Below are 20,729 nucleotides of genomic sequence, written 5' to 3'. Positions count from 1 at the left end.
TAAGAACCAAGATGGTAAATCTACAAATTATTAGTTTACTGGTTTGTCAGGATGCTGAAGAACAGAGCTTTAAAGATTTATCACACTACTAATGTACTCTACCTGCAGTTGTTGCAGATTTAACATTTAAAATGTTTCTTTTTTAATTGACCTTGACAGTTTATTCATGACTTTGGAAAAAGCAGTTGACAAAACAATCCGCACTCAAGGTCCTATAGGTGCTCAGAATCGAGCACCTATAAGTCTGAACATCAACAACTCAATCATCAACATCAACTCAGTGGCAACTGAGCAATTTCCAGCTGCTGATGAGAACCATGTGATATGGTCGAAAGCTCCAGAATGAGCGAGTAAGTGGACCTTGAGTTCAGATTGTTTTGTCAGTTGTTTTACTTCAGTCATCCCAATGATCTTACTAGCTGTTAATCTGCTATTTATCACAGATTTAATTGTCATTGTATTTAAAGAATGCCTTTACACTTCATTTGCTGGGTATGACGTCACTTTTACCAATTGTGTTCTTTATATAATTTATCATTTCAATTTTTGTTGAATGTGTTAAGTCTGCTGTTTTATTTTCTCATATTGACACAATTTTCCTTTGATATAAAGCACATTGAATTTCACATGTTCATGATTATTACAATTAAAATGTGATTGATATTTACACATTGCAATCAACATTTTTCAGATATTTTACTGATACAGATATGTTTTACTAATATTTTCCAGACATTTAAAAAAAAATGTCACTGATGATATTTTTCTGACAGGTTACTAATATTTTTCCAATATTCTACTTACATTACTTATGTATTTATATAATTGTAATATTTTCCTAATATTTTTCAGATATACTATTGATATAATAATATCTATAACCTATAAAGAGATATCTGATTTAAGCAGAAGACTGACAGGCTGAAAGACACTTTGGAAACCATTTTTATTCAATACTGTTATTTGTAACATGTAACATTATCATATCCATCCAAACAAAGAAAAAAAACAAAAACGTTAACAACAAGACTGACAAAGATGGAACAGGGGAATGTCAATGCCAATTGTTCCTGCGAGGCTGAATGAAGTTTGGAAATGAGATGAAAGGATTTCTTCACATTAGACAGAAAAGGCACTTTTAAAATAAAATAAAGATGTCTAAAAAAAAGAAAAAAGAAAAGATAACACAGACTTGTTGGAGGTAGGATGGCATGGATGGAAGGGCAAGATGAGAAAACAATACAAAAATATTTAGGAATAAAATTAAAGCTGAAAGTGTTTTTTCTGAAATCCTCAACCGCTCATCACCATCCGGACGAGTTCTGTCATGAGAGAGAAGGGGAAACACAACATCAGTCAGATAAAAGCAGGAACGAACTGAACATGCAACATGCAACATCTGTCAGTGGAGATACAAGCTCTCTCCTCGCCGGCTGAGACAGCAAAGAGGACCAAAAACCTGGAATGGGTTAGGATTATCAGCAGTACTCAACATTTGGCCTGACTATTAAAAAATGAAAAGCAACTAAGAACAAAAGAGGGGAAGAACTGGAGGTCACATGGGTGCAGCTGGCAGCAGTGTCCCTGGTAGGGCAATTGAAGGAGGACATTTAAGACATCATCAGTTTTTAAATATTACAAAAAGCAGAAGAAAACATGGTTAAGATCTAAAAATAAATAATTTGTTTGCTGCATTTTAGTTCATTGTATTTTCACTGTTTCACTTTTCTGGAAGGATCACGGGAGCCGCCCAGAAACATGCGATGATGCTACATGCAGGCTACAGCCAGATGAGAGAAAGGTTAAAGGGTCGACAGTGAGAAAATTAAAGATCAGAGAACTCCACCAATGCTCAGAGGCCACAGAATAAGCTAGAATTGCAAAGCCTTTATTTAAAAAAAAAAAAAGTATTTTCTTTTACTCGTTAAGGTGTCACTTTTTACATGACACAGTGAGTGGCTCTAGCTGACTCTCACAGCTGTTGATGGCACTAAACCTTCTTTTGACTATAAGAAAATTAGCGTAACTGCTACGCTGCACTGCCACTGCGTGTTAAGACGTGTACAAACCATCTCCCTTCTTCGCTCACTGTCTAGATGAAAGTGAGGCCCCTGTGCAGTGGTGAGTTTCTGAGCTGTTGAGTCAGGAGATCAGCAGTGAGGAGGGCTCATAACCTACACGATGTGGTGGACAAAGGCTGTGGGACGGGAACTCAGAGTCAGTGAGCGTGTGACACAAAGTCACACTGCGTTTCATTAGTAGTTCTACTTACCCTCATTCACTTACCCTCAGCCCTTGGCATTACGTAACAGCATACGTCGCATGGAGGCCACTTGGAGAGCAGAGGGAAAGTGGGCGGGAGAGGAGCAGGGGATTTAAACGCACGCATGGGACGCACCTACCCTTGTACACTTTCAGCCCAAACATCACAGATTGACCGCCAGTTGTAGGCTCAGCGCTATACTGCTTTTTACAAATAATCAAAAATACCTGCAGACTAATTTCAATGAGGCAAAGGTTCTTTGTGTAATTGCAATATGTAGGCACTTTCTACTTCGCTGCATCAGCTTCTGATTTAGACATTTCTGTTTGTGATCTGTATCATGATCATAATAACTACTATTGCTACGGGTTTATGATATCTTCCAAAACAGGCATTTTCTATCAGACAAATGGAACGACACTTATGACGGTGGCGGGGATTCCCCGAGGGCAAGTTACCGAGGGCATGTTGAACAACTAATGAAACGCAGCCAGTGACTCTTGTTGTTTTGTACATCCACAACAGTAGTGTGACATAATTTCATTTGGCACGTTGCACAGTACAGCGCTTGATACAGTCTGGTTTTGTTGTTTAGCTTTTAGGCAACTGAGTACATCTTTCCACATACTGTGCAGTTTTACCTTCATAGTTAATGCAGCCATTGGCGTCTTCATGTCCTGCTAAAAGAGTCTCCACCTCCTCCTCTGTCATTTTTTCACCTGGAACACAAAAACGAGTTACTACGTATTATGTATGAATTACGCAATAAAGAAAAAAAGGACTGACAGAGAAGACAGCATGCTTGTTTACACTGTTCTTGGTACAGACAACTTACTGAAGATAAGCATGACGAGAAGACACGGGTCAGCTGTGATTACTAGATAAGGATTAATGACGAATCGTCTTTGTGTTTTGCAGGTGTGTGAGGACTCACCTAGTGTAGTGAGAACATGACGTAGCTCTGCTCCCATCACTGTACCGTTTCCCTCCTTGTCAAAGACACGCAGACCCTCTACAATGTCCTCAAAGGAGCCCTGGTCCTTGTTCTTAGCGATGGCCTGAAGCATGGGCAGGAACTGTTCAAAATCCAGCATCTTGTGGTTCATCTCTGCAGGCGAATTAATAACAAATGGAAACATAAAAGTGAAGTTGTATTTTTATTGTAAACACCTCCAGAACAGTAATGAAATGGGGCAGATTTGTATGGACGTCAGGAAGCTTGCACAGGATTTACAGTGGCTCTCTTCATTCCCAGCATAAGCAAAACATGGAAGTACAAAAGCAATATCAGAGCTTTAGGCTGAATGCCAATTTATCAATGATATATATCACATCATAGTCCATTAGCTGAGCGTTAATAGTCGTCTTCAAGAACAGTTTGGAAGTTAATGAGGAGTTAAAAACAGGGTCATCATTACTAAAAGAAATGCTCTGTATGCTCATATGTGTACCCCCTGATATAACAAGCCAAAAACCAGCAGAGGGGTTATGATTGTAGACACAACACCCAACCTAACTGTTAGCTAAGGCAATGATAACATCGTAGGTTGAATTGGTCTATTTTAGTTGTGACTGGTGAATCAGAGGCTTGCCTTCTAACTTGGGGTTTCCCAGGACCTTGAGCACCTCAGCATTGACAGGGTTCTGTCCAAGGGCCCGCATAACATCACCACACTGGCTGTAGGTGATCTTCCCCTCACCCGTCCGGTCAAACAAAAGGAAGGCCTCCTTGAACTCTATTATGCAGACAGAGAGGTAGAACTCAGATTCAGCTGTGCAGCACATTAGATTAATAAACGTTACTCACAAGCACATGTGCACAAGCAAAACACATGTGCATAATCCCCAAAGGGCTTACAGATACTACATGTGTAATTTTATTGAACAAAGTTGTTTGTGCAGAAGAAGAGCTGACACCACTGCATACGCTGTTTTGACAGTAGACACATGCAGTTAAGTCTCAGCATGGCAGGAATCCTATCAGCTGATACTGCTGTGACAATAATGCAAACCTAGCTTTGTGCAATTGCATTTCATCATGAGAGCCACTGACTGCACCTGCATGATTATGTACAGGCCCATCATATACAGCACAATGAAAGGAAAAAATGTTCTTCCAACAGAAGCAGATCTTGGGATGACCTCCACCTTGCCCAGGAAGTAGGGGTGGGCAGATAAATAGTCTTGTATTGATACTGTAATCAATACCAAAAATGGATCCGTCTCATATTTTGTCACGTTCTGGGAACATGATCCAACATCAACACAGTACTTATTCAAGGTACTGCAGCCTATTGATGATGCACTCTCCTCATAAATGATGACTCATAATGGCTCTTCCCTACCTCATAGTACATTGGCAGCTTCTAATAATAAAAAAGTTAAAAAGTCTTTTTGTCCATGGTATGACTTGGTATCAGATCAGAAACACTTTAAAGGAAAAACTGAAATATACTGTGTTTTCGTTACTTCTATCAAGTTAAATAATGGCACAAAGTAGCTGGTGTCCTGCATCAATGTATACTACCTTTTCTAACAATCTGCAGCTGTTTTAGTGAATGCCACAAAAAGTAGTTTCAGTGTCCTCTGCCACACCTTTAAGTACACCAGAGAAGTGAAGTCTGGGCCAACACCCTGATCCATACACTGCTCTGCTAAACACAGCCTGTCTTTATTATGACTGCTGACATGTCACACATTTTAAAGTGTATATTTTGGCATCAGCATGCAAAAACACCAACATGTTTTACTAAATTACATTTTTTGCAGGTTAGTACAGCATTCTGTGGCACTTGTGATGAATTCAGATTTGTCCAGTGAAAGTCGTGACCAGCATTGAACACAGTAACACTGAACCTCACACAGTTAGAAAATGTTTAGTTTAGCTCAGTCTGTCATCACCGTGTTGAGTCACCAGAAGGGATCCAGTGCTTTGCAGAGAAAACAGCCGAACTACAGGGTCAGAGCAACGAATTCATAAAGCTATTTCAAACAGGTATATTATGGCAATGATTTGGTTATGCCTTAATCATTAAAACGAGGGAAATCCTTTTTGCTAATCAGATGTTAACTCACCCATGATCTGGTCCTCTGTGAAGTCAGACTGGTTTGAGGCAGGGTTAAAAAGGCACAGGGGGAAAACAGTTAGATGCGGCAGACAGATAACAGCCTGGCATTAGTGTGATTTTCAAATGCTTCAAGTTAATCCTCCATTAACGCTAACGTACAGTTACGAAAAGGATTGTGGCTAAAGGCTTAACGTTAAAGCTAGAATTAGTGAAACAGGCCAGGGGAGATCCGCAGCTAGCTTAACGTTAACTGCGCTGGATGTTTGATAAATCTTCCAATGAAGAACAAGACATTGCTATTTATTACAAATCTACCAAAAGTAGCTATTTCGATAGATTAAACGATATCTTTACTTACCATGTCTGTGTTTGGTTGTCGGATGACAGACGGGCGAGGTGTCTGGTATCTTCACTACGCTGAGGACGCCACCACCGGCTAGCTCTGGCTTCAGCGCATCACTGATGATGTCACCGCAGCTTGTGTAGCAACAGCCAATCACATGCCTCGATTTCACAATCGCATCGCTCGCATTTTTTGCAGGCGTGCAGCTACAGTTTAAGGGCCCCTTAAAATAACATGCCACACCCCCTCTATTTTTGTGATAAAATAATTGTAGTAATATTAATAATAAAAAAGCTTCTACTAACTGATAACTGAATAATCACGTCAATTAAATCTTCAACAGGTATACCACAGAATCAATGTCATGGCTTCAGACTACAATTCCGTTGATTGAAAATCAATATCTACTGCTGAGCACAGCTCTTGTGGAATCTACATAAATGTACTGTTTCAACAAAGTGTGTTCAAACTCTGAGGTAACAGCAAACCAGTGTTAGGCATTTGCTTAGTAAGTTTAAAAAAGGTACCAAACAAGCCGCGCCCCTTCACTCATCACAAAAGCACTGATTACATGCACTTCTGCAGTCCTTGGACCTATAACACCCCTTTAAAACCCATTGCATTAACTCTAAAAATACAATCAGTATCAGCTTTATTGGCCAGTTACGTGTACATTTACAAGGAATTTGACTCCGGTTTTTCGTTGCTCTCTATGTACGTACACAGAAGTAGACATAAATATGGCTAAAAACAAGGACAACAAACTCAACAAGGTAAGCAAACATTAAGCTATTATGTGCAAAAATAAATATATAAATATATAAAGTACAAAAAACAACAGTAGCATTTGTAAACAGGAAAACAATTAGTGCAATGGTGCAGTGTGAACAGTGTGTGTGTAGATTTACTGCACAGGGATTGTTCCTGACACTATGTGACTGGTGTTACCTGTTCATCAGAGTGATGGCCTGTGGGTAGAAACTGTTTATGTCTGGTTGTTTTGGTGTACAGTGCTCTGTAGCGCCCACCAGAGGGGAGAAGTTGGAACAGATGGTGACCAGGGTGTGATGGATCTGCAGTGATGTTTCCTGCCCATTTTCTGACTCTGGACACGTATAAGTCCTGAATGGAGGGCACATCGGCACTGATGATCTTTTCTGCAGTCCTGCCTGTCCGTTGTAGTCTGTTTCTGTCCTGTTTGGTGGCCGATCTAAACCAGACAGTGATGGATGTGCAGAGAACAGACTGTATTGTTGCAGAGGAGAACTGGATCAGCAGCTTCCACAGCAGGCTGAACTTCCTGGATGAGGACGATGATGGTTGTGTCGTCTGCGAACTTCAGGAGTTTGACAGACAGGTCTCTTGAGGTGCAGTTGTTGGTGTAGAGGAAGAAGAGCAGTGGGGAGAGCACCCATCCCTGGGGGGAACCAGTGCTGATTGTCTTGGTGCTGGATGCGATGTTCCCCAGCCTCACCTGCTGCCTCCAGTGGGGTCTGGGAGAGTGAGCTCGGTGAGTTTGATGTGAAGGATGTCCGGGATGATGGTGATTTCCATCAGGCCTCTCCACACTGACGCAGGGTCGTTGGATGAAAACTTGTTTTCCAACTTCTTAGTGTGGCTTCTCTTGGCTACCCTGATCTCCTTGTGTTTCTGGTCTGGTTATACAGGATTCTATCCCGACTTCTGTAGGCCTCCTCCTTGGCCTGACACAGCTGCCTGAGTTTTGCTATAAACCAGGGTTTATTGTTGTAGTATGTGCAGAAGGTTTCAGTCGGCAAACATGTCCTCACAAAAACTGATGTAAAATGTCACAGAGAGTTCATCCAGGTCTGTGGCTGCAGCCTCAAACACTCCAATCAGTGCAGTCAAAGCAGGCCTGTAATTCCAGCTTTGCCTCGTTGGTCCATCTCCGCACAGTCCCGACCACAGGTGTAGCAGATTTTAGTTTCTGCCTGTATGTTGGAAGATGAGCCAGACAGTGATCAGAGAATCCCAAAGCTGCACGGGTGACAAAGCGATAGGCATCCTTTAATACAGTATAAAACAAGGTGTTTAAGCCAGTAATGTGTTTGGATAGCTCCCTTAAAAGCCCATCATGTTTTCATCTTATCTCATTTTGTAGTGGGAAGGTTCATGTCTGTTTTGCTCAAAGTCTTTTTTTCCCTTGAATTATGCTCTATTTCTTGGGAGAAAGCAGATCAGGTAGGAAGAATTCAAGCCTCATGTAGACATGAACATTTTCTTCCGTTCAACTTCATATGTATATACATGTGAGCATGAAAGGAAGTAAGAAAACATGAAAAAAGATGAAAATTGTTACAGTATATTGGCCCATCCAGTGGGCTACCTGATTAAGAGCATATTCATCTGGACAAATCAATATTTCAAAAATAATTACAGTATGACATACTGATCGAACAACAAATGCATCTGTTCAAAATACATTCTAATAATTCAAAATACTGAATAGCATATACAGAATAATATGGACTAAGATTTCCAGAAAAAAATGTTTTTATTTATTGGTGGATTGGTAATTTCATCAGGCACCACTGCTGGTAGGCCTACATATTCTGCTTTTAAATTCATGATGACACTGTGTGACTGTCTGAATGTTTTCAGGAATAAATGGGTTGTTGCATTTCATCTTCATATGAAATAAAGACACAGGACAAATCTTTTTAGATAAGTTATCTCCCTCCCTTCATTTTGCTTCTTCACTGGCTGCCTCGCCACACTGAAATCGGACAAAGTCCAGCACTTTGGCCTGTTGACCCCTGAGGAACTGTGCCACAGTCCTACTGGGGTCTCCCAGGAAGGTCTGAGGCAGCAGGCGTGTCTCACTTTCACCGCAGGGCAGGTCATCCATGTTGCCCAGGGACACAGGGGCCTCTCCCACTATATGCTGTCCCAGCTTACGTCCTAGAACTTTATGTTCTCCCTCCTTTCCACCCTGAAATACGACCAGGGCACCGTACTGACCCATGGCCACCTCGGTCTGGCCGCTCACACCGCCGTGTACATACGAGCCGATGTGCCACTCAGCAGGGACGCCCACCGTCACCGCCCGCCTCACTGACATGTTCTCACCGAGGCGACCTGAGAAGAAAGAGGGAAACGTGTTTTATCAATGAATGGTGCAATAAACTGAGGAGAGAAAATCTCAAAATGCTGGAAGAAGGAGCACAGGAGAGGCATGTGTTTCAAACCAAAACAGCAGTGTTTTAGAGATAAACTGATTAGTGTCACTTCAGGAATAAATTTTAATTTTCTTACTGACCAATTGTGAGAGCCACCCGGTCAGCAAGTGAAGCTCCTTCACCCACACAGAGTTCGCTTAACTCATCACCTGCCAGGACACTCTGAAAACAAATGTAGTATGTTAGCAGAATCAAAGGGGAGCAAAGGAAACAGGGCTGATGCGTTCTGACATCCTGAGTTAACAGTGTTGCAAACAGTTGTACGCAGTCGTATATTCTTTCCTTTCAGCATCAACCTCCAGAAGCATTTCCGAGATGTCACATAGTAAACGTCTGACCTCCTACTTAAACAACTGTGGAAAAGCCATTTAAGTCAAAATAGCCAGTGACTTAGGTTTTGTAAAACGCATCATGCCGTTATTCAATGACACATCAACATGGTGTCGTACACGGTAAATGATGTGCAGTTCTACTTTGTAATATTTTCATAATCCTCCACAGAATCATACAGTCAAGTTTAATTTTCAGCTTCACATGCTCTCCATCAGCACCTTTGTGCTACAAGGTTAACCATATACAGTAGATGTGAAATAACTTTAATCCCCCCATTTAGCATTCATTAGTATATAAACATGAAACAAAGTGTTTATAACACGCTAAAATGTAGTTGTGAGCAGATATAAAGACATTTAAGTGTTTATTAATGTACAGTATTTGTCAACAATTACAACTTTTCCTATGAAGACATATTTTCTAGCAAGGCTCTGAAGATTCAAAAAATTTTCAGCTTCCAATACGGGCACATGACAGAAAAGGTTTGGGAACCACTGGCATAGATCATTACTCCCACACAACCTGAAGGATATTTCACAAAGGAGTGATAAAAGCCAGAAGATGATTGATAAAAGTCTAGCTTCATTAAGAGTGAATGTACAGTTCTGTTTAGACCAGTTTCACTAAATTAACTTCAACCTCACCATCTCAGATTAATGTGAGTTTGTGCACATCTCATGATTTAAAAGTAGGCTGAATAGAAAGATGAAACAAAACTAGTTCACTGCATGCATGTATATTAATTATTTAAAAAATAATTGAGATTGAGCTTGGCAGTTGAATGTCCACTACAGTGTGGAGGTTACACCTGCAAATGTGTAATTGATCAACAGGCAATTTTCACAGCAGACATTTTTACTTGTCGTAGGAGGAAAAGCACAGGTGTTACTTTACTGCCATTAACGATGACGCCATTATATTCTAAGCCATGTCAAGTGTCACAGTGATGTAGAAAGCACAACACCAGGACCATGAAACTGAAGCAGCTAAATGGAATTTAGCCATCATTAATTTTATTATTTGTACCTGCGATTTTCCTACTGTGACGTGTCGAAATGTCTTTCGTTAAAAAGGCCTATATTATTGCGTTGGCTGTACTGGAAATGAAAACTGTTGTCAAGACAAGAGAATCTCCACTATAGCCGGCCACTTTATGCATCTATTTACATATTTAGATGACATGAAATGAAATTATGGCAATTTCCAACTTCCAGCTCTGCAGTGAACAGAGAAGTTGCCGTCAGTATGTGGCTTTACCTTCACATATCCTGCCTGGCTTTGGGTTTTATTCTGGTGGTGAGCCAAGGTGGCAAACGCCACATCCTTAACCAGCTGTTGGAACTTCTCATTGCGGGCAACAAAGTCTGTCTCACAGTTCACCTGCATCAAACAGACAAGAAGAAAGACTTCAGATACTGCTGAATGCCAACAAACTGGAAAGGGATCAAATGAAATAACGATGCTGGTAATCAATCCCTGAACCACTGGCCTTACCTCCACCATAACTGCAGCTTTATCTCCTATAAACAGGCCGATCAGACCCTCTTTGGCTTTGCGACCCTCCAACTTGTTTGCTTTGCTCCAGCCCTCCTTCTGGGCCTGCTCATGTAGCCAGGTCTCTGCCTGAAAGTTTGGTTTCAATAACACAGTCACACAGCTAGTTGTCACCAAAGCTATGGATATACACACCTGAACTGTGAGTGCAGACAGAGACTGGGAGAGGGGGCTTACCTGTGCTATGTCATTATCAAACTTCTCCAGTGCTTTCTTGCAGTTCATGAACGTGTAGCCGGTGTTTTTCCGCAGTTTCATCAGGAGGGCTTTCTCAGCTGCCAGAAGCTGACAACCTGTGTGTAACGACTGTACATGATGGCAAATGCTGACCTGAGGATGACAGAAGGGAGAAGCTGTAACATACAGTGTTATATAGTACAACTTCAAAACCCCAGTGACCCAGGCTTACTCTGTCTTTAGTACACAGTCGCACGTACCACAACTTTGTCACCACAAATGCCATTTTTAAGTAAAGTATTCCACAGAGATATCTAGCCGTAATGATATCTAATCAACGTATAACATATGAATGAATTAGCAAGGTAACTCATTGAAACTGGCCCAGTAACGTTGGCTGGTAAATCAGAAAGTAAGGAAGCTAACTAACAAACCGAGTAATGACAGCTCAAGCTTCGGGTAACATGTTAAAAACATGACTAAGTGTAAGGCTTAACCTGCTCACCTTTGCGACGTCTCTTGTAATTGTTCTGAATAAAAAGGATAACGACATCTTTAGAGCCGCTAGAAGTGAGCTGTCTTATGAAAGCTCAGAATGTCATTGAAGTCCACGCTGTGTAAGGAAGCCGCGTAGGGCCAAAAGAGTCCACGAAAAGTTACTTCTTACTGCTCAGCGCCCTCTACAGTACGGGAATACAGTTGCATTGCGAAGATTGGAGCAACATGTTGATATTCTGTCAAGAGATTCACGATTCTCACCTCAGAAAAATCAGTAGCCTATTTCCAAAAGCAAAAGTCAAAATGAAAACTTTAGACTTGGTTATAAAAATGTCTGGTAGTTACTTGATCCCTCTTCTATACTATAAGTACACCCACTTATTTCTTTATCTGTTACAATTGCTCAAATCAGAATTAATGGAGATCACTGCTAGCACTAAAATGTTTTGAAAGTTAAATTGTTACTGGTATTATGGAATCCTTTATAAATGAACTTTATCTTATCACAGTGATATATCAAAGGTAAATCCTGAAAAAATATTCAACAATACATGGAGTGTCCCACTTTCTCCATCTTTTCTAACTCACTAATGGAATTATTTTTAGGGAACAATAGTGATTTAAACTGCATTGACAGAAAGGCAGCAATTCCCAAGAGAAATGGCCTATATGGGCAGAAATGGAGACATGAAACAAAAACTGATCATTTAAAGGTCAGGTGTGTAACATTTAGGAGGAGCTATTGGCAGAAATGGAATATCATATTTATAAGTATGTTTTCATTAGTTAATAATCGCCTGAAAATAAGAATCGTTGTGTTACCTTAGAATAAGCCATTTTTATCTACAGAGGGAGCGGGTCCCCTTCCACGGAGGCCGCCATGTTGCACTGCCATGTTTCTACAGTAGCCCAGAAAGGACAAACCAATCACTGGCTCTTGATAGGGCCTTTCGTGTTTTTCGCGAGTTTTGCAGCCGCCATAGTTTCTCCTATATGCTCGGAAGTGAGACGAACGGAATTCAAATGGTTGCAAACTGCAATTTCACTGCTAGATGCCACTAAATCCTACATACTGTACACTATTACTCTCTTAAATATTATGAATTAAAAGTATAAAGTAGCAGTACCTCAAAATTGTACTTAAATGCAATACTTGAGTAAATGTACTCAGTTACTTTCCACCACTGCTGAGAATATAAATCTCATTGTATACTCTATGCATAACTTAAAGGATTTGCTGTGTGGTATTTGCAGTGGGAACACGTGACCTCAACATGACCAGGGACACTGAGGCAGGTGAGCTATTCTGAGTATGAGTTATCTCACACAAACCCTGTGAAATACAGCATCTGGTCAAGCTGGCAGGAGAAATAAGAAATGGTCCTCCTGTGTAAATGTTTTTATAAATTTAATTTTGTATGGGACAATATAGCCTTAAAATGCAGCAGGCTAAAAGAGACAACCAGGTTCACAGCTTTAATTCAATAGAAATGATGTCCATTGTCAAAAAAGAGTATAACATTTAAGATGACAGTCGTTATCACAGCTCACACCTTGATACAGTCTTATTCTGATACATTAAAGCTCCGACTGTGTGCTAAGCAGGTGTGCAGTTTCACAGAGAAGAGATAGAGACAATGTTTATTTACACTTTTTTGAGGTCCTGTTCTACAACATGTCAGTCATTAATCCTTTACAAATGTTCATTATCGTTATGAACAAAAACGTACAATTAAGGAGTTAAAATGTCACATCTGACAACACATTGTATGAAAGAGACATGATCACGATGAAGTAAATTACATCCTTGACTTATGGGCTGGGTTAATGTGAACGTTGCGTTTGGATTGGTCGGGTGAAACTTGCTATAAAAGGGAGACCATGATAACAGTCAGTTCACCTTGTTTTCAGGTTGCAGCTGAGCCAAGATGAAGGTCATTGCTGTCCTTGCACTTTGGGTGACCCTGTTCTACCAGGGATACAGCAGTAAGAGATTTTTTCTGCACTATTATCACCATAATCTATTATTACAGGTCTAACCATGTAGTATAATCACAAATAGGATTTCATGTAGGCTATTGCGGTGTCAAAAGAAACCAATCTGTCCTGTTGATTCAGACTCCCTGGACTCATGTCAGGGTCGGTGTGGTTATGGAACAGACAATAGTTTCTCCTGTCAGTGTAACTCATCCTGTGAGCGCTTCAGAGACTGTTGTTCCGACTACACTGACATATGTAAAAGTGAGTGACAAAAGCAGACTCTTGTTTTATAACTAATCATGAACACATTGTAGACATCTGTAGAAACGTTTTAATTGACCAATATTTACCTTGCCTCTTATCACAAGTGTGCTTTTTTTCCTTCTAGCTGCAGCCACATCTTGTAAAGGCAGATGTGATGAGAAATACAACTCTCAGAACAAGTGCCACTGCAACTCCAAGTGCGCCCAATACAAAAACTGCTGCAGCGACTACACAGACCTCTGTGACAGTAAGACTAAACACACGTCGCCTGTAGCTGACCCCGTCTCACGAGCCACACAGTATATCACCACTGTTAGTCAGCTAGTTTCTATCTGTTTGTGTTGCTCTACTACTTTTGACACCCAGTCACTTTCACATGGTGGATACTGAATCTAAGCAGTCAGCAGTCAAACAATGATCTGCACAGACAAAGATCAGTTTCTCAATCAGATGTCTGTTAGCAGTTCCACCAAAAAGAGATTTCTCCGGCGGTTTCATTTAAATATTTGTGGCTCTAAGAGGGTCAAAGAGTCCAAAAAATTAATACAAATCTGTGTAGTAGATCTTTGTTTTTTCTTCTTTTGTACCACATTAATCATCCCACGACCCCTCAGATTTATCTTGTGATCCTTTGGAAGGGCCTGAACCCCAGGTTGGGGACCACTGGACTAAACTACTGAACTATATATGAAGTAGTTAAAATTAGCTCCATCTTGACCAGCTACAACAGTAAAATGCTACTTACGCATTGATGCACCAGTATTAATAATGTAATTTTTTTAGAATATATAGTATATTTTGTGTAATATATCAATCTAGTCATTTTACTTTTGATACTTTAAAGACATTACTTCTTTGCTTTTACTTAAGTCAGATTTTAAATGTAAGACTTTTACTTGTAATGAAGTATTTTTACATTGTGATATCGGTACTTTTACTTAAGTAAAGGATCTGAATACTTCTTCCATCAGTGTTGGCTCGTGTGGTCAGCCTCTCAATCTTTTTCAGTATATGACCAGTGGGTGTCACTGTTGTGCTATACAACATATTGAAAGTAAAAAAGGGTTCAGTTTATTCTTCCCTCAATTTAACTTGTACTTCTACAGTAATATCCAGTACTGGAAGAAGTACTCAGATCCTTTACTTAAGCAAAAGTAGTGATACTGCAATATAAATATACTCCATTTCAAGAAAAAGTCTTGCTTTCATAATTTTACTTAAGTAAAAATACAGAGGTACTATCAACAAAATGTAATTGATATGAAAAGTAAAAGTACTCATAATGAAGAATGGTGTTTTATATTATTATTTAATTATTATTACTTATGTAAACAGCATTTTGATTTTGTAGCTGGTTAAGGTAGACCTCAGTTGAACTAGTTTATATACTGTAGTGATGTTTAATAATACATATATAAGAATCCCATATATCTTGTAATAGTATTTTACCTCATATTTATATACTGATTATACAGTCTGTTTGTAACTTATGTAAAATCTTAATCTGAAAAGTAATTTATAACTGTAAAACAAATGTAGCAGAGTACAAAGTACATTATTTTCCTCTGAAATGTTGTGGAGTAGCAGCATAAAATGAAAGCAATCAAGAATTTCAAATCTGTACTTAAGTACTTGAGTAAATGTACTTACTTTCCACTACTAGTAATACCACATGTGCTACAGAAATGCATATCTCAATATTATAGGTTAACAACAATAATATGATAAAGACATTATCTGTGTGTGTTTGTGATGTTCTACAGGTGACGGAGGAGGTGGAGGTAGTGTGATCACTGATGCTGAGATCAAGGCTCTCTCTGAGACGCTCTATGCTCTGGATTCAAACAAGGCTTCAGCCTCAGAGTTGATCATTGACCCTCAGGCTCTGGTGCCTGACTCTCAGACCAGCTCCCAGTCAGATCTCTCCTCTGGACTGTGAGGACACAATCTTATTATTAGCGCAGCTATCTCCCATTGGCTCCTCTTCTTCTTGATCTTGATGTTTTTACCCCCTTTTTCTGTCATTTGGTGTTTGTTTTTGTGCTTCCAGCTTGTTCCGATACCTGGATGAGCAGGCTCTGTTCTCCAGACCAACCTACGCTGCTCTCCTGGCTGTGCTGGACAACTACCACAGGATGACTGGACAGACAGAGGACTTCAGTCCTCAGCAGCTGGCTGAGCAGGAAACCTTCGTCAAGGAGACCATGTCGAACACGGACCTGGGCAGAGAGCTGTTTGCTTTCCTCTCCACCAAGGGTAACTATAGGTCCACGTGTAATAGCACATCCTGACACACACATAGAGGTCTGGTAATGCTAGTGCTCTAGTGTTTAAAGTGTATGTTATTCTGTATTTTAAGGTGTCTATGCATCAGAGGAAGAGTTCATCCAGGACCTGAAGATGATGTGGTTTGGTCTGTACTCCCGCAACAACAAGAAGATGGACTCCAGCGGCTTTGAACACATCTTTGCAGGTGCGGACAGAGCAGATTTGTTTCAAACACCACATATGTTTTGCAAATATGTTTTCTTTGTGATTATTAAGAAACACATTCTGTAATAGGAGAGGTCAAGGGAGGAAAGGTGTCTGGTTTCCACAACTGGATCCAGTTTTATCTTCTCGAGAAAAGCGGACAGCTGAACTACTACAGCCACAGCTTCAATGGGCCTGTAAGCATCCACAATACATACCTCTTGATTAATACTATGACGTGTGTAGCACTCCCTTCATTTTCTCTCTTTCTTTCTTTCACCTGCTCTCAGTGGACTACCTACCCTGATGTCATGGGGATGCAGTTCATGTGGGACGGTTACTTCAAGCAGGTCGGTTCTGCAGTCATTGGCTGCAGCCCTGAATTTGACTTTGCCTTATACAGCCTCTGCTACATCACTCGCCCTGGAAAACAGTGAGTATATCTACATGTCCTGTGATGTTGTCTTAGATGTGAATCTTTTCCGATGTAGATGTTTTATTGCCCCTCATCCGCAGGTGTCGTCTGAGCCTGGGAGGGCATGAGCTCATTATCCAAACTTATACCTGGGATAATTCTGTCTATGGTGATGGGAAGAAGTTCATCGGCTCTGCTTTTCCTGCAACTCCCAGGAACTGAAGCTGCCATCTGCTAGGAGTCTGCATGTCTTTCATTACACTCATAATATAAACGCTTTGAAAAATAATATTCCTTATTCAGTTTAAAAGTTAAAAGATATGATGTGATATAAATGTATCACAACAGCTTATTTTCATTCAGTCATGTTTTAATAAAGCAGTCCAGAATAATCAGAAAAAATAATATATCTTCTCACTTTTAAAACAGTAAACCAGACAGTGGATTAATCTGCAGTGTAACCTTTCCAAGCAGTCTTACAGAGCAAGAGAATGTGGTGCTCTCCCAGGGGCACGATCAAACTGTGCCTAATGGGGCAAAAAATGGGTGTTTACACACCCTGAACGGGCACAATACTGTTACCAACCCCTCAGTAGTAAGAGCATGTGTGCATCTGACACAATTGCTTATTGTCTTATAAAACAGCACAACAAAAAACAAAATGCAGTCTTTTGTAGTATAAACTATAGAAACAAAACGGCATTAACAGATCCTGTTCTGCTTGACCTGCTTCAAACAGTAGCTACCAGCTAAACCTGTTCTTATCAGCTGTCCGTAAAACCGTGTGTCTAACTCCCCAGTGTGGGGTTAAGTGTGTGTGTGTGTGTATGTGTGTGTGTGTGTGTGTGTGTGTGTGTGTGTGTGTGTGTGTGTGTGTGTGTCCAGCTGGGATGGGGGTTGATTTTACTCTTTCACTCATCTAGGGTGACTAACAGGATAAATTCTGGTCTGCAGACAGAACAGGGGGACACACTTGCAGCCCTGTTTGAAGAAAGTATTACAGGAGATGGATCTGCGACTGATCCCATTGTCCACCAGTCTGTGTGCATTCATGCAAAACAGCAGCACAAGACCAGTTAGTTCACAGGCCTTCAGCGATTCATCTGATTTGGGCCTCCCGTGCAGTCAAAGTGTTGCAGCAACATGACAATAAAGTGGCCCAGGGAAGAATTTCTCTTCACTATTTTGGTAGACCATATTACATTTTCTGAGCTGGTGACTCTAGAAATTAGAAGAGTAAATCTTCTCTCTTTTCACACTGCCCTCTTTTTAAAGCCCCAGTGGAATCAAATTAACTCACAGTGGGGCAAATAAAAGAAAAAAAGATTCAATTGTTTCTTTTGTCACTCACACAACTTCATAATCGAATTATAGCTGGCCACCCGCCAGCGTGTCCTCGCATCTCCCCCAAATGGGCTCCTCCTGGCAGATCCCGTGAGCCACCTGACTTTTGTTTTGTAATTATATTATCCCGCTCTCCCTTTAGCGTGTTGTGGCTAATGGCTACAACACTGGCTAGCCCAGCTGCACATGCAGAAACAAAGCTGCTTATGGGGCCAGACAATGGACCAGTGGAAAAGGGACGCCTGAAGGCGGTCAGCCAATGAGCACGCACAACAGGGGGCCAACACAGGGTTTAGGGAAGGGTTAAGGGGGTTTAGGGGTTCAGGCAGAGGGGGGTGTCTATTTTACCCAGTAGTGGGGTCCATCAATGAGATAGTTAGTAGGAGGACACATGGTCAGCATCACCCCTGTCTCCCCAGGGTCGATGCTGGGCTAGAGGGAGGTTCAAGTTTGGCTTAGATGTTGGCCATTTCTAAAGTTGATGGGGGACCATGAAATAAAGAGCAACGTTCATTCTCTGGAGTTTTTTGTATGGTTTCCGAACAATATGATGACCATATTGTCATTGCTGTTACCGTCGGTATACATTTTGAAGTGGATACAGACATATGCAGAGTGAGAGATACAATCTTGGTCTGTTGAAGTAACCTTTTAGTATCACTGCAGTAAAAGTATATCAAAGGCTGCTGATAACTGTAGGAAGAAAAAAGATTTTGATTGCTGCACATGCAATCTACCCTCTTCCCTAAACATAAACACACACAAACAAACACACACACACTAACATGCACAGACGCCTCATACTGTGGCGTTGGCAACTCTCTGAGGACTTCCAGTATGACAGATGGATAAAACCCACTTTCCCCCACTGTCACACACAGAAACTCTGGGGATTCAGAGGAAGGTCATGTTTGTGTGTGTACTCGAGTGAAGTTTTATCTGTCCTTCATATTTTTTATTATAATAAACTAAATCCCCATCTCACAAAGATACTTAGAAAAGGTGAGGGAGGCAGCGTCCTCTGAGCAATGTGAACATGCTGAGTGAGCTGAGCAGCCAGTGGAGGATAGATGAGCATCTGAGCCACGGACTGTTAAAATAAGAGATATATTTAAGAGAAGACCATCTGCAGCAGGACTTCATCATGTGCGGTCAGCACTGAGGGACCTGGGGACATTATGGCATACATACAGTATTACACTTGAGCACCACTTGTGGAACATGAAGACTGGGTGTTAAAGAGTAAGTGGGTCAAAGTGAAAATATAAATGATAAAGGAGCAAAAAAAGAGCAGTGTTGTCATGACCGACGTATTTAGCAAGTTGGCATGCAACTAATACCCCTATAGCAAAATAAAAAGCAAATTCGAATTTATTTGCGTATCATAAACAGTGTTATGAGGGTACGCAATGGGGACCTCAGCTATCATATTCCCCTGCTAGTTCCACTCTGGGGATGGCCCGGCTCTGCTATTCCCATTTCAGGCTGCAGGTGTGGAATAGGAAAGGCAAAGACCCCGTGGGGGGTCGTCTTGGGAATGAGCGGGGGAATGAGGAGCACACAGTTTGGGTGTGCAGATTACCTTGTAACCTACCTCTCTGTTAGAGCATGTGGTGCTCTGTTTCTAAAGCACGCATATTCTCTGCCTCTCTGTTCCCCGATCAGTGATCACGAGTGTCAGCAAGATATCCTGTTCACTTCTTTGTCACAGAGCATCAGTGTGGTTCAGGGACAGATTATGACCATTTATTTGCGGTAATCTCACCTGGAAAAAAACAAGGTTTCATTCTTACAAACTGACCAAACATTTTGTTTAATCAATGAGGTAGTGCAATATAATCTTTTTTAATTTACTATTTAATTTATCCTCACAAATTTAAATTAGTGTGTTTATGCCAAATCTACAACTTGAATTAAGTTTATTATTTTATCTATTAGGCAAATGTAATGAATCACAGTTGAACTGTCCCACCACGGTCACAAGCCTTTTGGTTTTGAGTTAACAGGTAAACTAAGAAGGATGTGAAATTATCTTACTAAAAAGCATAAATGTGTCCTGTTCAGACACAAATATATTTAGTTCCTTATACAGAATATCCTTTTTAGTTACTTCATAAGTGTAGTTTTCTCAAATGAGAGCAATAGTATAGCAATGAGCCATCCTCACAGTGTTGTCATTGTTAAACAGCTCTGAAACATGAGAATCTACATATTTTTAAATCACTGATGTATAGGCACAAGGTTACAGTTAAGAGCCAAAACTCCACAAACTCATGTTTTTCTTTATTGGTCAGTGAAAAGCCTCAGATAAAATTTGTGAGTGTGTAATTTGTTTGTATGTGTTGCAGTTGATGATTTGAACAACAAGTTTGAAGTTTGATTTGATAATCAAGTTGCCTGAAAAATCTTTAAAGTCTTTGACAGGTCAACTTTCAGTACCCTGCAAAATATAAAGATGATTTGACCACCTTTTAACATATTTCTTAATTTTCAGAACAAACTTACAGGATACTAAAAGGAAATCAAAAAACATAAACCATAAATCATTACATCCAGCAAAGGAAACTTTTATGATGATACAGCTATTGGCCTACTGCAATGTTGAGGCACTTGTACTTCAAGGGGAGCTTCACCAATTTTATACATCAAAAGTCTGTTTGCAGGTGTTGGGGAGTACTATTGTTTATGTGAGAAAAAGTTGTCTTTTGTGTCTCCAGAGGGAGCTGTCTGATAAATGTCCTCAAGTGATGTCACTTGAGTCAGTGTCGGTTGGGGCTGAAGACTACAAATCTGAAAATCACAAAAATCTAAGGGTGCG

The 20,729-nt window shown here is 40.5% G+C and overlaps 3 protein-coding genes across 6 annotated transcripts; 1 reads left to right on the top strand and 2 right to left on the bottom strand.

The window, feature by feature from the left end:
• Positions 1-927: 927 nt before the first annotated feature.
• myl6 (myosin, light chain 6, alkali, smooth muscle and non-muscle) lies at positions 928-5,822 on the bottom strand. 3 transcript variants are annotated; one of them, XM_044177676.1, is made up of 7 exons: positions 5,690-5,822; positions 5,339-5,366; positions 3,856-3,999; positions 3,198-3,371; positions 2,905-2,982; positions 2,273-2,332; positions 928-1,322 (listed from the first exon to the last, which is right to left on the bottom strand). In XM_044177676.1, the coding sequence occupies exons 1-6, from the start codon at positions 5,690-5,692 to the stop codon at positions 2,289-2,291; spliced, it is 471 nt and encodes a 156-aa protein (XP_044033611.1). In that variant the 5' UTR covers positions 5,693-5,822; the 3' UTR covers positions 928-1,322; positions 2,273-2,288. The 3 variants fall into 3 exon arrangements, with proteins under 3 accessions (XP_044033611.1, XP_044033620.1, XP_044033630.1); XM_044177685.1 differs by lacking the exon at positions 2,273-2,332; XM_044177695.1 differs by lacking the exons at positions 928-1,322; positions 2,273-2,332 and adding an exon at positions 2,047-2,197.
• Positions 5,823-5,938: 116 nt separating this feature from the next.
• Positions 5,939-18,810, top strand: endou (endonuclease, polyU-specific). Of its 2 annotated transcripts, XM_044177639.1 has the most exons (11): positions 5,939-6,447; positions 12,691-12,732; positions 13,348-13,422; positions 13,555-13,677; positions 13,805-13,927; positions 15,444-15,615; positions 15,731-15,936; positions 16,040-16,153; positions 16,243-16,349; positions 16,443-16,585; positions 16,669-18,804. In XM_044177639.1, the coding sequence occupies exons 3-11, from the start codon at positions 13,365-13,367 to the stop codon at positions 16,787-16,789; spliced, it is 1,167 nt and encodes a 388-aa protein (XP_044033574.1). In that variant the 5' UTR covers positions 5,939-6,447; positions 12,691-12,732; positions 13,348-13,364; the 3' UTR covers positions 16,790-18,804. The 2 variants fall into 2 exon arrangements, with proteins under 2 accessions (XP_044033574.1, XP_044033583.1); XM_044177648.1 differs by lacking the exon at positions 13,555-13,677 and having other exon boundaries at positions 16,669-18,810.
• On the bottom strand, positions 8,171-11,590 carry tsfm (Ts translation elongation factor, mitochondrial). Its single transcript, XM_044177663.1, has 6 exons — positions 11,444-11,590; positions 10,939-11,091; positions 10,702-10,830; positions 10,465-10,587; positions 8,955-9,036; positions 8,171-8,773 (listed from the first exon to the last, which is right to left on the bottom strand). The coding sequence occupies exons 1-6, from the start codon at positions 11,489-11,491 to the stop codon at positions 8,379-8,381; spliced, it is 930 nt and encodes a 309-aa protein (XP_044033598.1). The 5' UTR covers positions 11,492-11,590; the 3' UTR covers positions 8,171-8,378.
• Positions 18,811-20,729: the final 1,919 nt, after the last annotated feature.

The sequence above is a fragment of the Siniperca chuatsi genome, linkage group LG2 (genome assembly GCF_020085105.1).
Source record: "Siniperca chuatsi isolate FFG_IHB_CAS linkage group LG2, ASM2008510v1, whole genome shotgun sequence".
Classification (NCBI taxonomy): Eukaryota; Metazoa; Chordata; class Actinopteri; order Centrarchiformes; family Sinipercidae; genus Siniperca; species Siniperca chuatsi.
This window is presented reverse-complemented; position numbering and strand designations above follow the sequence as displayed.